Source organism: Synchiropus splendidus, chromosome 10, assembly GCF_027744825.2.
Source record: "Synchiropus splendidus isolate RoL2022-P1 chromosome 10, RoL_Sspl_1.0, whole genome shotgun sequence".
NCBI lineage: Eukaryota > Metazoa > Chordata > Actinopteri > Syngnathiformes > Callionymidae > Synchiropus > Synchiropus splendidus.
The window spans coordinates 6,975,317-6,991,338 of NC_071343.1; the positions used below are offsets into that span (position 1 = coordinate 6,975,317).

A 16,022-nucleotide genomic window follows, 5' to 3' on the forward strand; every position below is an offset into this window, starting at 1 on the left:
TATATATATATATATATATATATATATATATATATATATATATATATATATATATATATATATATATATATATATATATATATATTTCTAACTTAAAAAAAAAAGAATATATATATATATATATGTTTAAAGTTAGAAAATAAAAGTAAGTGATCGCTGCGTAAAGGAATTTGCAAAAAAGCTGAGAAAGTAAAATGCTATGAACGTCCAGTTAAATTTCAAAGAATTTAATTTGGAGATCAGCAGGAATTAAAAGCTGTGTACGACTGACTTAAATCGAATGTGTTTTCATTGCTGCCTTCCAGTATCGCAGGGCCAAAAGTGCGAAGAAGGCCACTTTGCTTGTCCTAGTGGGAACTGCATCTCCAGCGTGTGGCTGTGCGACGGCCAAAAAGACTGCGAAGACGGAGCGGACGAATTTCAGTGTGGTAATCTGACACGTCTCATCTCAAGCACAATACACTGAAATTCTGCTTTGTTCTCTCTGTTGCTCTTTGATGATGGACAAATGTTTTCATTCGCTTCAAAAGAAGCGATTTGTTGTAATTTGGGGGTCATCAAACAGACCCCCTCTTGTTACCGGCACTTCATTCACCGCGGGAAGAGGCGCGGCAGGGAGATTATTAACTTGCTTTAAGGCATGTTTTGGTAATTTTGTTTTGCTCCCCCTTGTTGTGGGCTTCAGATTTCCTAAGTGGGTGTTGCTGCTGTTTTGAAAGTCCAATTTCATCCGTGACTTTAAGTTGGAAAGATGCCAGAAATGTGTTTCCCAGGCAGCTGAAGGGATTTGATTTGTTGCATTAAAAATTAAGGTTTTATTAAAAATTAAAAATTGTCGTGTAGGTATGATCTATAAATTGAGTTTAAGCGTGAGATATGCTTACAAATATTGGTTTTAAGTCCCAAAAGGGAAACAGGAAGTTATTCACGTCGACTTTTTACACCCCCAATGAGCATTACCATTTGAGAACACGCACACGGAGCTGATGTCGGAGTGAATAAAGCTTCCCAGTCTGACACTTTGCCTGTTCACATGAGGATGACGGTGAAGTGCAAAGTCACTCCAGGATCTGACAGGAGCTTAGTGTTGCCGTTGACTCGACAGAAATTTTTACCTGTTTATGTGCAAATCGGCGTCTCACAAAATGTACTTGCAATATAAAAAAAAGAAAAGGCTGGTGACAAGAATGCTACGGGGCTAAACTCTGCTGGCATCAGTTATTTGATGGTGATGCCATGAATTTATAAGGTCTGTCAAGGTGGCTGTGTCTTCATGCAAACCAAGTGTGCGAACACTATTATGAACGGCGTTTGCGATGGGAAACGGTCGCCAGTTCAATGAATATGTTGTCTCTTCTCCATTCGTCAAACCGTGACACCGTCCATAAGTGTAAAGAATAAATCAGTTCCATGGACCAGTTCATTGCCATAAGGTCAGGAATGGAGACCGGTTTGAATGTTGGTCAACGTCAGTTCAAAGTAAATCGCGAGACGAACCCTGTTTCTGTGGCCGTGTGTCTCAGCCACGCTGAGCCAGAGCCTTTTGCAGTGAGCAAGTAAGGCTTCAAACTTTCTAGATGCCAGAACTCGCTGCTCTAGTCCTGGCGGAGAGTGGTTATTCATATTTCCTGGAAATTCACTTGAATCTGTCCTTTCAAAATAAAACAATCTCTGTCCCTCACAATTAACTGGAAGCACAACCCTGGTCAGCCCATATTTATATACCCCATGCCCAAGTCTACGCCACATTTTCATGGTCTTGTCTCAGAGTCTTCGTCTGCGTCTCGTCTATACTGTACCCTAGATATTTTGGCTCGACTGGTCAAGACCACAGTTCAATCGGAAACATGTTTCCAAATTAAAATCAAACTACGTAACCCTGAATGGACCTTGTTTATATCGTGAAAGATCCGGCCGTGACTGGTCGAGGTTTCATGTTGGAGTCCCTGTCCGTCCATCCATTCATTTTAAAAATAAATGGATAAACATATATGTGTATATATAGACTAGGTCTTGTTTCGCTTTTGGGTTAGGTGGTCTTGACTGCAACAGTAGCACAGTATTACAGTCAAGGGCTCACCACTTTTTTGACTGCTGTTCTCTGGAGAGGAGGCCAGCTCTCCTTCACTGGGCCCCACCTTCCTCATCTTTCACCCCAAACCTGTGCTCACCCTGGTTAACTCACTCAACTGAAGCACTGAGCATAATTCAGGATTCTAAACCTTTTTTCCATTACATGACCAATATATTGGGTTGAAGCAATCCTCTCAGGTCCAGCTGGGAGGAGACTGTGTGTCAGACTCATGATGTATACAGTGAAAATCATTTGCTCACATTCGGGAAATTCATTTTCCTGATGGGACGCACAAGACAGGTAAACATAAGTGAAAAATGGGTCACTGAGCAGCACCTTGATGGCGCTTTCATTTATTTGTTTTTTCACCGCCTTAGTTTTCTCTCAAATGTGTGACATGATACCAGTTGATCGCAGGCTTTCGCCCCGAGGGGTTTGCCGTTTTTAACTGACAGAGAAACGCATGCAATGTCTTTCTGATCTGACTAAGAAATAAAGTCCCAATTCCTCACCTATCTCAGACGATATGAATTATGGCACAATTCTATGAGAGGTCTGAATGGCTTTTTAGGACAAATAGACAATATTCCCATTCCTCCGAGCAAATTATCATATAAAAAGCTTCAGCCGCTGATAATCGGACCGGCGTCGGCTGCTTTCAGGAAAATGTCATTACATATAAGGAATTTCTAATTTCACATCAGCGTCGATGAGGCAGACTCTTGTCACTCCTCTCTGCATCTGGTTATCCCTTCCTAAGTGCTATTGAAAATGAGAACTGGATGACTAGCTTTGATACATTTAATGTGCTGCTGTTATGCTATTTATGCTCCATGTGCAAGTGTCAGATATGCTGCACATGTGAACGTCTGACTATTGATATATAGCTGCTTTTGCACTGTAGGAACCTTTGTAGATCTTAGCATTTTTAGGAACTAGTTGTCTTATCAGCATTTGTATTCACAGGAGAGAAGAGGGAGATGTGACATGGCTTTGGCTTATCTAGACTACTCAGTCACACACGAGCATAGTGAGCTGGGAGGCGACAGCGTTCTCTTTTTCTCTGAATCCAAAATAAATAGAGGTTGCTTTTGTGTTTGAATATTGATTTAGTGAAAGTAGATTATGGACTGCTTTTGCTATCTGTGGCTACATCCACGTGGAGATGCACATTTTCCAGTTTAATGTTTTCAGTTTAAAATAAATGCTCTGTAAAAATGGTTCCATCTCAAGCATCCGCAGGAATCCCCTGAAAAGAACCTAAAACTTTTCCCCAAAAAATGCTCTTTAGCTATTAGCTATTGATGTGGCGTTTTCAAATTTTGGACCCAGTTCCCGAAACATTGATCACGGTGACTGAAAACACTGGATTGTTGGCATATCAGGCATTGAACTTGTGGGTCGAGGACCTGAGAGTCTGGCTACGGCGGTGCATGCTGATGCAATAATGAACACTGCACAAAATACATGACACAACATTAGCTAAGATCTTGAGTTGAATTAACCTAATTTAAATCGTAAATTAAATTTAAACTGTCATCTCTTATTCGATCCAGATGTGGAGATGCACATGAATGGCTCAGTCTTATTAACAAGGTTCACTTAGTCTCTACTGAAGTCATTGTGAGTTTCCTGTATTACAAACACATATAAAGGAACATGTCACCACCATTCAAAATGAAATATGTTCTACCCTGCACTTCGACAAGTTGATACGTACCTCTCTGGTCTTTGTGCGTGTGCTCTATTTGTTAGCATTTAGCATCGCAAGTACTTTCATTAGGATCCAGAACTGGATGAAGTCAGAAGCAACCATATTTTCTCTATTTTAAATAAAGTTATGCGACTAGTTATATGAGCCAAGTATGGTTATGGTTCTTTACGTGGATAAAAAGGAGAACGATACTCTATGGCGGAATTAAACTTGGAGCACTTTGACTGGCATATCAAATGTAACATTATTTAAATATGAAAAGGGCTTTGTCCCTTTGAATTTTTAGTACTCAGTATTGGACCCTAATGAAAGCACTAGCATTGCTAAATGCTACCAAAATAGTGCAGAGCACCAGAGCGATGGGAGAGTCACGTATGAACTTGGCTATGTTTTTTCATTATGAAATGCCAGTTGTGTCTTTAATGAAACTATGATCATGAACCGGAGTCCTTCAGGTTTTCTCTTTATTGTATTCTTTTGGTGTTGGGTTTCACACATTGCAGAGGTGTGACTATAGGAGCTGAAAACGTTCTCTGTCCTCTTTCTTCTTCCTGCTGTGCAAACTTTAACTGTTTATTCCGCAAAAATGTTGATGACATCACAAAATCTATAACACATTCCAAGGATCAAATATGATCGGAATGTGAAACAGTTGAAGTAGTAGCAGATAAACTATCTGATTTATTTCCATGCACTTCTCGGATGTGAAGTTGTTGGCGTTCGTGCTTCACAAGGCAACACCAAAAGTGTGAAACACTCATACTGGTTACAGCGGGTTTGTGAATGTGTGACGGGGAAATGTTCAGACACGCCGTGGGGTTACTGATCTTTGTAGTTATGGGGGAGTAAAAAACAATGGAGAGGAAGAAAGTGGTGCATGTAGACAGCCCTTCTTATCAAGAGGAGAAGATACTGTATGAGTTTATTATATTTGGTTTGTCACAAAAACTCTGCACTTCGCTGGAGAATAGCAAGCGAAAAGCCATCTCGCCTAGGGCCAAACAGGCGTCAGTCCACATGTCGTGCTTTCATTAAAAACACTCCACTTTAGGCTACGGCGCTTTTATTGTTGTTTTCCGTCTAAACTTTGTTTGATTTATCGCATTGAAATGTATTTTGGCCCCGCAGACTCGTCGTGCTTGTGGAACCAGTTCGCCTGCTCCAAGAACAAGTGCATCGCCAAACAGTGGCTGTGCGACGGTGAGAACGACTGCGAGGACGGCCTGGACGAGAGCGTGCAGATCTGCGGTGAGCGACATTTCAGCCGTCGTGATTCACTTTTAAAGTAAAGGTCACAATTAATATATGACGCATAGAAATGGCGACATATTTCCCTGAAGAAAGGACTGTTTTCAGGCTGTAAATAAATCCACTAACATTTGAGATCATCACAGATGAGTGGAATGAAAAGCTGCAATGAGACAAAAGATATCGAACCATAATAGAGTTTAATGGCCAGTTATGACAGATTGTTCCCTGGAGTTGTCTGAAGAAGTAACTTCAACTCAGATATAAAGTGTCTTTTTCTGCACATATTCTGGAGTTAGGAAAGTTAAGTTTCAAGCACAGATAAGCAGATGCCGGACGGTGCTTTCAGAGGACACGGAAAGGATACAGTTGGTGTGACAAGGGAGGATGTGAGTTAAAGGTGGAGGAGGCTGACTTGCTGAGGCAACCTCTGATGGGAAATGTCAAAAGAAGAGGAGGAAGATTTACTGCAGCCCACACTTGCTGTGCTATAACTTTACATGGTTCAAGCAAATGAAGGCTTTTTTGTGTTTTGTCTTTTTGTTTCCTTCAAACCAATCATTCTGGTAGCTGCTATAACATATACCAAAAAAAAAATGTTGTTTTTTTTGTCCTGTGTCTTAATTCTGTGCATTTTACTGCAACTTTTGTGGTATGGAATGCCATGTGATGTCTAGTTTAATCCTCTTTCCCAAGTGATATTTCCATCCAAGTCTTTTTATCCAACACTCAGAATCAGGTTCAAGCCAACTTGACTTAATAGTATTCCTCTACTTGCCAGAAGGCAATGAAGTTCTGTGACGTTCAGAGTCAAAAGAAAACCCAAGTGCCTCTGCAATTGAGTCTCAAAACAACACAGCAAAGAGTCTTCATCCCAATATGCCCCAAAATTCAAATTACAATGAGGGATCCCAATGACCTGTCTGGACAACCACAAACTGTTCGAGTGACAAGGCCAGACTCATCGTGATTGGTAGAAATAGTCAGTAGTAAGAAGGACATGCAAAGTAGAAAAGAAAGGGACGGGAGTAAATATATGCTGGCGGCTTGGAGAAGTTGCTCCCCATTGAAATCTCATGAAATTATTTTTTTCCCCTTCTAAATTTTATATAAATAATAAATATACATTTTAGACTTGTGGTGAATATATTGGTGTTACAGAACTGTGAGTGAAAAGGCCCCAGATTTATCCCATTTTATTTTACAGAGGTGCTGATAAAATGCTCTATTAAAGGAATTTGTAGAACAAAATAAATTCTGAAAATAATCTAAAAGTTAAATTTAGAAGTTGAATTTAGAACCCAATGAATATACAATACAGAAAATGAGCAAAACATTCAGAAAGATGCTGTATCTTAGTGTCACGTACCACTTTTTTTCCAATAGATTTCCTTTTATTATTGTATCATGACTTTTTTTCAATACATTTTTCATGTTTTTAAGCAGCATTTGAATAAAAAATTTGATGAAGGACATATTTTATGGTGTTATTAACATGTTATTAATATTATTATAATTTGGATTTATTTTTTTTCATCACAGTTTTCAATAGTGTTTGTTGTCTCCACAGGCACAGTGACGTGTGCGCCCGGACTCTTCAGCTGCCCCGGGTCTTACGCCTGCGTTCCGAAGCGTTGGCTGTGTGACGGTGAACGTGACTGCCCCGATGGGAGCGATGAACTCTCAGCTGCTGGATGTGGTATACAACCCTCTGCTTGCTCCAATCGTAAAATCCCATTTGTTGTCCTCCAACCAATAATAACTACAGGATTATGTGGCTCTTTATAAGTTGTACCAAATGAACAAAAAAAATAAATGAAACATTTCCTAAAACGACTCATTTCATGCTCTGCAGCTCCCAACAACACGTGCGACGACAGTTCATTTCACTGCCACAACAAAGCTTGCATCCCTCAGCGATTCGTCTGCGACCACGACGACGACTGCGGGGACGGATCCGATGAGTCGGTGGAATGTGGTAAGATTCCTTCAGTCTGCTCTATTTGTTTCTCGGTTGATCTTATCGGATTATGACACGCTGCTGACGAACAGTGTTAGATAAAGCTCATTTCTAATTGCGCTCCTTTGGTGAGGCGCCGTGGCTCAAAGGCAGCCGAAAAACTTGAGGTCAATTAAAGTTCATTTTACGCTTAAAAGCCAGCTTGCTCAAACAATATTGCGTGATAAGAGGAATTTAGCAAATTCAATTCATTGTTGGAGCCTTTCTGCTTCGGAGGCTTTCAGCCACAAAAAGTTTCATCGCACCGCATTCAGTTATTAAAGGGAAGTCTGGAAGACAGAGTCAAATATCTTTAAAGGTTGTGTGCTGCTCACACAGTTACACTTCTCTTTTTAACTGCAAAACCAAGTGTGAAACTCGAGGTCTGGGGGCGAAATCTGGCCCGTCCAGTCCTGTTTTGCTTCCTGCAGAAAATCGTATGATTGAAATGAAATTCCGAACTAATGTAAAAGTCTTCCCAACTTTCCGAACCCTCCCAGGTTACAGGCCCATTTTCTGTACTTGTACACGCAGTTGGCTAATGTACTGTAATCTGATGTACTGTACAACGTTGTTCAGTAGTGTAGTAAGTGTAAGGTAGTAGAGATGATCTTTGTTCTTCTATTGTGTAATGTTTATTCAGCTTGAATATCAGTTCTTTTTTGGTCATAGTTTGAGAAGATAAACGTTTGCTCGAAATATTACACTTGTGTTTGTAACTGGATTCTCTGTAGCGTGTGTGCTGCTCATTACATTGGGACAGTAGTCAAAGATTTCATGGCAATATTACCAATAACCTGAAGAGTTGCAGAATGTATACTACTCTTTTGCTCGTCTGTATCGTTGTGTGAGGTGTTTTTGGGGAGAGAGCCAAGGCAGACCGGGCCGTCATGGTTTTCAAAACCATCTGAATCCGCTGTCCGCACAGAGAAGCTTTTTCGTATTATTCACTCTGGGATCCGGTTTCAAAAAAGTACGGTGGGCAGATACACGGGATCAAGTGGACGGAGGGCCTGGTTTTTCTTATTGCTAAAAGCAAATGGATTTACCTTATCCGTTTGCTCAGACTAAACCATGTCTAACCTCTTTCCTTGTTGTTATGAGGCCAAACAGCTTGTACTTCAGCCTATGCTTTTGCCCCAATTCATTTGCAATTCGGGGCATTTACACACAACTAATATCTTAGCCAATTCTTAGCCCAGAAATTGCGTCATGTCGGCACAAATGTGTACAATAATTGTGTGTTTGACTCTAGGAAAATGTGTGAAAAGATGTACATACTGTAGTACAATATTGTTCTTGCCATCACGACATTGTTCATGTAACAAAATACAGCACCAGACACACATATTTTTCTTATTCAGTAAATCTATTTCTCATCCAGACTAAATGTGTTTCAGATTGCAGCCTCAGAAAATTGTTTTTTTTTTGAGGTATTGAAGTGTCGGCTGCAAACACCATTTGCTCTGCTTAATCTTCACACAAGTCTGTCTTCATACGCAGTTGGGCTACATCGGTGCGGAATGAAAAATGGCCATGAAAGTCTGTCTGTGTCCTTTGAAATCATTTGATGTGGTCCGAATCGTGATTAAAAGTGTATCTCTTTGCAGTCTATCGCTCCTGCGGATCAGAGGAGTTTCGCTGCGGGGACGGCCGTTGTCTCCTCAGTGCACAGTGGGAGTGTGATGGCTATGCGGACTGCCCGGACCACTCTGACGAACTGCCTCTGAACCTCAAATGCCTAGCTGCAGGTAAGAAAGCTGTTTGCCGCTCAGTTGGAACCTCTTCATCAGTGTTAGCAGCGTTCGCAGGGACATATGGTGCAAACAAAGAGGTGCTGCAACCAGGGGCGTCGATGGAACTTTCTCCAGAAGAGTCAGCCGAGCGTTTGCCAGTGACACCTTGCCTCCGTCTTTGCAGGAAGCCTGTGCAACGGCTCCTTCTTCATGTGCTCGAATGGACGCTGCATCTCCGAGGGGAGTCTCTGTGACGGGCGGGATGATTGCGGTGACGGATCGGATGAGAGGAACTGCAACGTGAACGAGTGCTTGAACCGCCGGGTCAGCAGGTGCACGCAAGACTGCCAAGATCTTCCTGTGGGATACAAGGTAAGAGACCAGTGGACATGTCACGGTTGAGCGGGGCTTTTCTGCAGGTATTGCTTCTCAGGATACGGATGATCCTTTAACCTCTTTCATCTAGCTGAAGGTTAAACCTGGCTGCAGCAGCAGCCTCGTGGGCGGAAAGTTAACTGGAGAATCTATAAGAAAATGTGACTTGAATTTAAATGCTCAGGATAGATCACCGATTGATCTGTGCATGTAGCTGCTTATGATTCATAACTGTTGTTAGGATTGTGATTATGACAAATATGTGTATAAGGTATTGAGCGGCCCTCGCCTGGAGCAACGTCATGCCTGTTTCTACTTACTGGTCATAATCCATTTTGCTGTCTGTTTCTTGTAAAATATCACCCAGACATTTGTTAATAAAATATAATAATATGTATTTATTTATTTGAACACATTGGTCATCTATCAATAGCTAAGATTGAAGTAAAAAAAAAGTACTGAAAAGGATTGAAAAAAGTATTCAGATAATAATTATTTTAAATACACAAGTCATTTAACTTACTACAGCTTATTTAAATTTATATGTGGTTTTTTTTTGGTCTTTTTTTGCAAATATCTCACATTTTACCTTTATTTTTCATGTGTATGCATTCAAAGTAAATCACAGGTTAATATAATGCGATGTATTTATTCATTATGTTATGGTTCTTAATTCATCATTTATATTGTTGTATATTATATATATATATTTATATTTACATTTATATTGTTGTATATTGTATATTGTTGCAATTATTTAGAATGTCACGATGCCATAAGAAGTGGTTTTGAATCCCTTTAGACCGGCCTCTTTTTTTAAAACAAATAACATAATAATAATAACAATAATAACAACAACAACTATAATAATAATAATAATAATAATAATAAAAATAATAATAATAATAATAATAATGATAATAATAATAATAACAATAATAATAATAATAACAATAATAATAATAATAATAATAGCAATAAAGTAAAAAACAAAAACTCTATAAATATATTCCTACATTTCTTAATTTCATAAAAACGTGTTAATAAAATCACTTCAAAAATTGGTTCAGTATATTTGTTTGTTGCTGTAGCTCTTTCGTTGACATTCCTGCCATAGCATTTTCACTGTACCAGGTGTATTGTCTCTCTATGAGTCCAAGTTTCTGCGGCAAGTAGGTCCAAGTTTTTAGTCTCAGGAAGTGAAGCCAAATATTTTCAAGCATTTTGAGATAATGGGAGTTGAAGAAGGGAGTGCAGGCAGGGTGGAACGACTGGAGTTGACGGATAGGAGTAAAGAGAAATGGAAGCTTTGTAGGACACTTGTGAGCAAAGTTAGTTGTGGCAGGGGTACAGCTTTTTGGACCTAAAGTTTGGGAAACCGTAACCAGATAGACGTGTTGGAAGAAGAGTGAGACACCATGAAGAAGAAGAAGAGGAAGACTATGGATCAAGTTCATGAGTTGCAAGTTGCAAGGAAGAACTCGAGTATGTGTGATAAGGGAAATGACTAAGGTTAAGGGGGCGGACTAGTTTTGGCAAGTTCTGATGGGAAAAGCAGAAAGATGAAAAATTACGTCATATACTTTACATCATCCTGAGGTGCCCTGATTAAATTAACCTTGAGTTTAAAGTGAGTTCCAGAGGGTCATTCTCTGCTTCCCCACTGTGTCCTGGTACCTCCGACTCATTCCAGTGTTCAGGTCAGGGAAACACACACAGGTGTGCTATGTTTTGACACCATTCTCTGCTGTGTGTGTGCGTCCATACATTACAGTATAATGGTCCTTTCTGCTTTAGAAAAGTGTCTGAAAGCAGAGAAAAGCTCTTCTCTCCATCACAGCAGGGTCAGCACTGGGCAGAGAGCACATCAATGGCCCTGAGCTCATCTATCTCTGGTCTGACTGAGAGATCAGAAAACTGGCCCTGGAGGTTATACGTTTGGATAAGAAAGGATTTTCTCTAGATTCAGAGCAGCTGATACAAGCACTTTCAGTTATTTTTGGGAGGCCCTGGTCACTGCTCTTTGATTTGATTTCTGTTTTTTTTTTTTTTTGTTTTTTGGTTCAATATCTTGCAGGGTCTGACTCATAACTTTGACTGAAGATAAATGTTGATCTCCTTGTGTCAAATGTGCCGTGACTCACTTTCATTTCCCACATGTTGACTGTAATGAAGTGGCTGGTTGTTACTACAACTAGAGTCCCATAATGCACGGCAACAGTTCACAGGCTTGTAATATGGATTCCTGTTCCGTATTGCTTTTTTTTCTGCAGTGCAAATGCTGGCCCGGGTTCCACCTGAAGGACGATGGGAAGACATGCGTGGACATTGATGAATGCTTCACTACTCTTCCATGCAGTCAGCGCTGCATCAACACTTTTGGCTCCTACAAGTGCCTCTGCGTCGACGGCTACGAAGCCCTTGAGCGTAACCCGCATAAATGCAAGGCTCTGTCGGGTCAGTGCAAGCTTTGATCTCAACATCTCCACATATTTGGTGCGCTGCATTTCAGTTCCATCGTGCTATAATGTGTCTTTGCTCCGCGTTTCAGCTGAAGAGCCTTTCCTTATAATGGCCGACCACCATGAGATCCGCAAGCTGAGCGTGGACGGATCCAATTACACCATTCTCAAACAGGTACATCTGCCTGTCTTATAATGTGTGGCACATTTTAAAAATAGTGTCTTTCATCTATGTCCTCTTGCACTTGTAGATTCAATTTATCAAGGCATTTATTTAAGCGATCTATTTATCATCTGAATAATGTTGAAATAAACAGCACATCTTCGATTTTTGACCTCAGCTCTAATACTGTGGACTGAAAGTACTTTAGAAATCCATTAAAAGTTTTTTTTTTGCTCTGAAATGTTCCTTTTTAATAATCCTCTATGATTCATTCATTGCTTTTCCACCACCAGCAGGTCCTATAAGAACAGCAATCATCACTAAACACTTTATTTTTTTGCTATTTATGATCTGAAATGCAATTTAGTTGCTCCTACCTAAAAATCAGTCACGTAAAGGAGTCTGGATATTAACAGTCAAAGTGTGGGCTCTGAGTCTGCTCGACATTTGTCAAGAGGATAATATCAATGACTAAAAGTAACAGTTTGTCTTCAGAGAAATGACTAAAAGAGGGATTCAAGTAAACATTATTATGAAGTGTGAAAACAAAATGATCTTTTTTTGAGCGAAGGCAGGCTGTAATGGAGATGAAGATAATTGGAGTTTGTCTCAAAGGATGATTTTATTGTTGTTCTTTGTTTTTTCTTATCAGATCTTATTTACCTTTATCTTATTTTTTTCTGAGGTACAGAACAAATGCTTTGATTTGTGTGGCCGGCCAGACCGAAGAAGAAATGACTCATATAAGTAAAAGTGGCTTGAAGTTGAAGCAGTATCCGTTGAATGTGGTTGTTAAATGTGGTCTAAGACCCACAGTTTTAACTGTGCATGCTGACTTGTTACAAATCTGCATGCATATGTACAAACCAAAAAAAGCACGGAAAGATCTTGGAAATCTATATCTATATATCTAAATCTATATCTATATCTATATATATCTATATATCTATATATATAGATAGATAGATAGATAGATAGATAGATATCTCAAAACCTACCCTGGTGATTATATATATATATATATATATATATATATATATATATATATATATATATATATATATATATATATATATATATATATATATATATATATATATATATATATATATTATAGATTTAGACCAAGAGTGGCGGAAAAAAAAACATATATATATTTTGTTTAATTGAAAGTTGGGAAAAATAAAAATAAATCAATGAGGAATTGTTGTAAAACATGTAAATAATTTCAGTCAGTAGTCTTATAGTTGACCTCAAAAGTCGAATGAAGAACACAGTATGATTTTTTTATGTTACTCATCTGAATAAAATATAAATATGTGACCAATTGCTGTCATAACTGCAAGTACAGTGAAAACAATTTCTGAAGAAAAAGCTCCTTTTCTGTATCATGAAAAAAAAATCATTTAAGATTCAAAATTTCGTACTTATTTTGCCATTAAAATGTTATTTTCAGTGTTGAAAAACAAACAAAATAAAATGAGATTTTTGCCCGTTAATACATTTTCATGAACAATAATAAAAAAACGCTTCATACAAAGCTGCCCTTTCCCTCCATCCTGGTGCTTTGATAAACAACAAGTGTTTCCCTGCCAGCAGAGTAAACTGCTCTTCCAAGGATACCCGCGAATAGAAAGGGATTCAGCTCTCATGGCCTGAGTCATTCATTTCCGCGGCGCACACACACATACTAAAAATGCCCTGAATGTCCGGTTTCCACTGAAAACTACATCTCCTGATTGAAAAGAGAGGAGGTGTCCCTGTGAGATCACAGAAGAAAAGCTATTTCAATTGCTCTTTTGTCTCTTTCTTCCTTTCACTGGCCATGGCAGAAGCGACAGTTAATGATCTGAACTGGTTGGCTGTGATTGAGCGCTTGTCTCCTCTCACTGTCATATTAACCTCTTGACTCCACACACTCTGCGGTCGGTATTGTATCACTCCCTGACCACAAATCACTTTAATCACAGCACACTAGCATTCATGGAAACAAGAGAGGGGAATATGCATGTGCATCCAGGCAGTGGCTGTGGCTTCCATCAGTCATTCCCCTTTACCTCGTGGCTCCATTACACTTCCTAGTTGGGTCATACGCCCTGAACCTCGTGGTGGTGTGAAATGTACATGTACGTTTTATTTCTCTGAGTTATGACCCAAGTGCAGTGCTGAAAGAGTCACAGGAGGCTGGAGCGAGTCAATTGTTCAATAACAAGATACAAAAATATTCAACAAAAGGCATCACCGAACCGGGAGAAGAATAAATCCAGAGCGTCACCAGATTACCAGTTGGAGCAAAGGAGACGATCTGGCACACGTTGCTGGAGTCCAGGTGTTCTTATACATAGGTGATCAGAGGATGATCACCACCAAACAGGAAGAAGGGAGACACAAAACAGGGACAAAATAAAAGAGAATTATGACAGTAGAGCGGTTATGGAATGGGATGTTTTCGTCCAATAAAAAGGCAGGTTTGATTATTATCATTTTTATTTTATTTTATTTTTATTTATTTGTTTCATATTTATTTATTTATTTATTTATTTTTCATGTTTCATTAATTACATGTGTCCTGCCTTCACCCGCAATAATATCAATAATAAAATGTGTATTTGTTGGTGGTCTTTTTATATATTTTTTATTTGTTTGTTCATTTATTTATTTATTTTTACTGTTTTTGTTATTAAATAATGTATTTTTAAAAACTTTCACAGGAGGTGAAGTTTATGTCTGTTGAAGTATTTGACAGTTGTGCACAGTGTAGTAAAATAGAAGTAAAATAACTTTTTACATTAGTACTTTTTGATTTTACCTATGATGTGGAGAGGTGACACGGGGTTCAACTTTTGACCTTTTCAAAGCGTATATTATATTATATTATTATTTTTATTTTTTTCACTGTAATTTTGGACTCATTCTTTTGTAAAGTTTTCGTTATGCCTGACAAAAATAGTAATCCTAGTAGTATGTTAGTAATTCATAGTCATCCTCTCAGATTACTGTCACACTGTTATACAGCTTTGAATTCCGACCCAGTTAGGCTCAACTGGATTGGTCCAAATGATGGCAATGGACCCATAGTAAAATGAGGGCACCATGTTCTTAAATACTTGAAATATAAGCTGGATTGATGCAGGCTCCGGGAACTTATACTTCTCAACACAAAAATCATCCCAACTATAGTAGAGCTCCACCAACATTTAGTATTAAAGCACGTGAAATGTCTTAAATATGGGACCATGAAGCTGCTTTTGTTTTCCTAGTTGGGTCCATTGTGGCATTGGTGTGTCATGTGTTACAACCTAATATACTGTATTTAATGGCCTGAAAAAGCACTCCACTTCTGCTTCACACTTCCGAATGAACCAATGAAACTTGAGTCCGTCTTGTGTTGCTCTTATTCAAGTTGGAGAGTCAGATCTGAATTGGATATTGACTGACAGTGTCCATAACAAATGGCGTTTTTGTAATCCCTGCGTGTGGCTTGTTTCATTATGTATTACGATCAACAGCAAAGTTAACAACCTGCACTCTGCATTTAAATACATGAATTATTCATGTAGTAAACAAAGCAAGTTCAAATGACTGGTAAGACAGTTATGTCTACAATTTAGTGCCAAATGTTTAGATTATTCTGGTCACTTGGAAACAGCCACAGAAAGGATATATTTTCCTTTGGCGGCTTTGAGGGTTTCGGCGGCGTTGTGCCCATTCTGTCGTAAAACGTGGCTCTGGAATGAATGGGGTATGTTTCTTTCCCATTTGCATCACGGAGTCTCTCATGTAACGCCAGTGAAATTGAGCTCCATATCTGGAGGCTCTGAAAAGGGTAGACATGTTTCATCTCCCTGAATGACATCTGGGCTGAGGATGGAGGCTCCCGTGGGACATTTTGGTGTCTGTCGGGGAGTTTGTTAATAATCGGATGAAGATCTCCGATGGTGATCAAGGTCTTGTCTCACCTGTCAGATTGTCTGACACCTTTTTCAGACGCCCCTGGTGCAAGACAGCGGGGTGAGCCACAGAGTCACATGAGTGACGGTCCAGATTACCGGGAATGACAGACTCACGTTTTGGCTTGATGTTGACTTGAACACAAACAACTCATATTTAGTGTGTTGCAATACAATGGGCACTTGTTTTCGCAGTATTATGGATCAAAACAACTATGATTTGCTGATGACAGTGCGCTGTGTGAACTGTTTTCTCTTCACTGACTAGTTACTAATATCATACATACTAGTATCATACATG

The 16,022-nt window shown here is 39.2% G+C and overlaps 1 protein-coding gene across 4 annotated transcripts in view; it reads left to right on the plus strand.

Annotated features, from left to right (window-relative positions):
- The window catches only part of lrp1bb (low density lipoprotein receptor-related protein 1Bb), a 281,286-nt gene that overhangs the window by 215,787 nt on the left and 49,477 nt on the right, over positions 1-16,022 (plus strand). For all 4 annotated transcript variants that reach the window (XM_053877208.1, XM_053877210.1, XM_053877209.1 and 1 more), the window contains 8 exons: positions 306-428; positions 4,917-5,036; positions 6,607-6,735; positions 6,892-7,014; positions 8,646-8,786; positions 8,956-9,143; positions 11,420-11,603; positions 11,698-11,783. In XM_053877208.1, the coding sequence (XP_053733183.1) occupies positions 306-428; positions 4,917-5,036; positions 6,607-6,735; positions 6,892-7,014; positions 8,646-8,786; positions 8,956-9,143; positions 11,420-11,603; positions 11,698-11,783 (1,094 nt within the window). The remainder of the gene's footprint in view (positions 1-305; positions 429-4,916; positions 5,037-6,606; positions 6,736-6,891; positions 7,015-8,645; positions 8,787-8,955; positions 9,144-11,419; positions 11,604-11,697; positions 11,784-16,022) is intronic.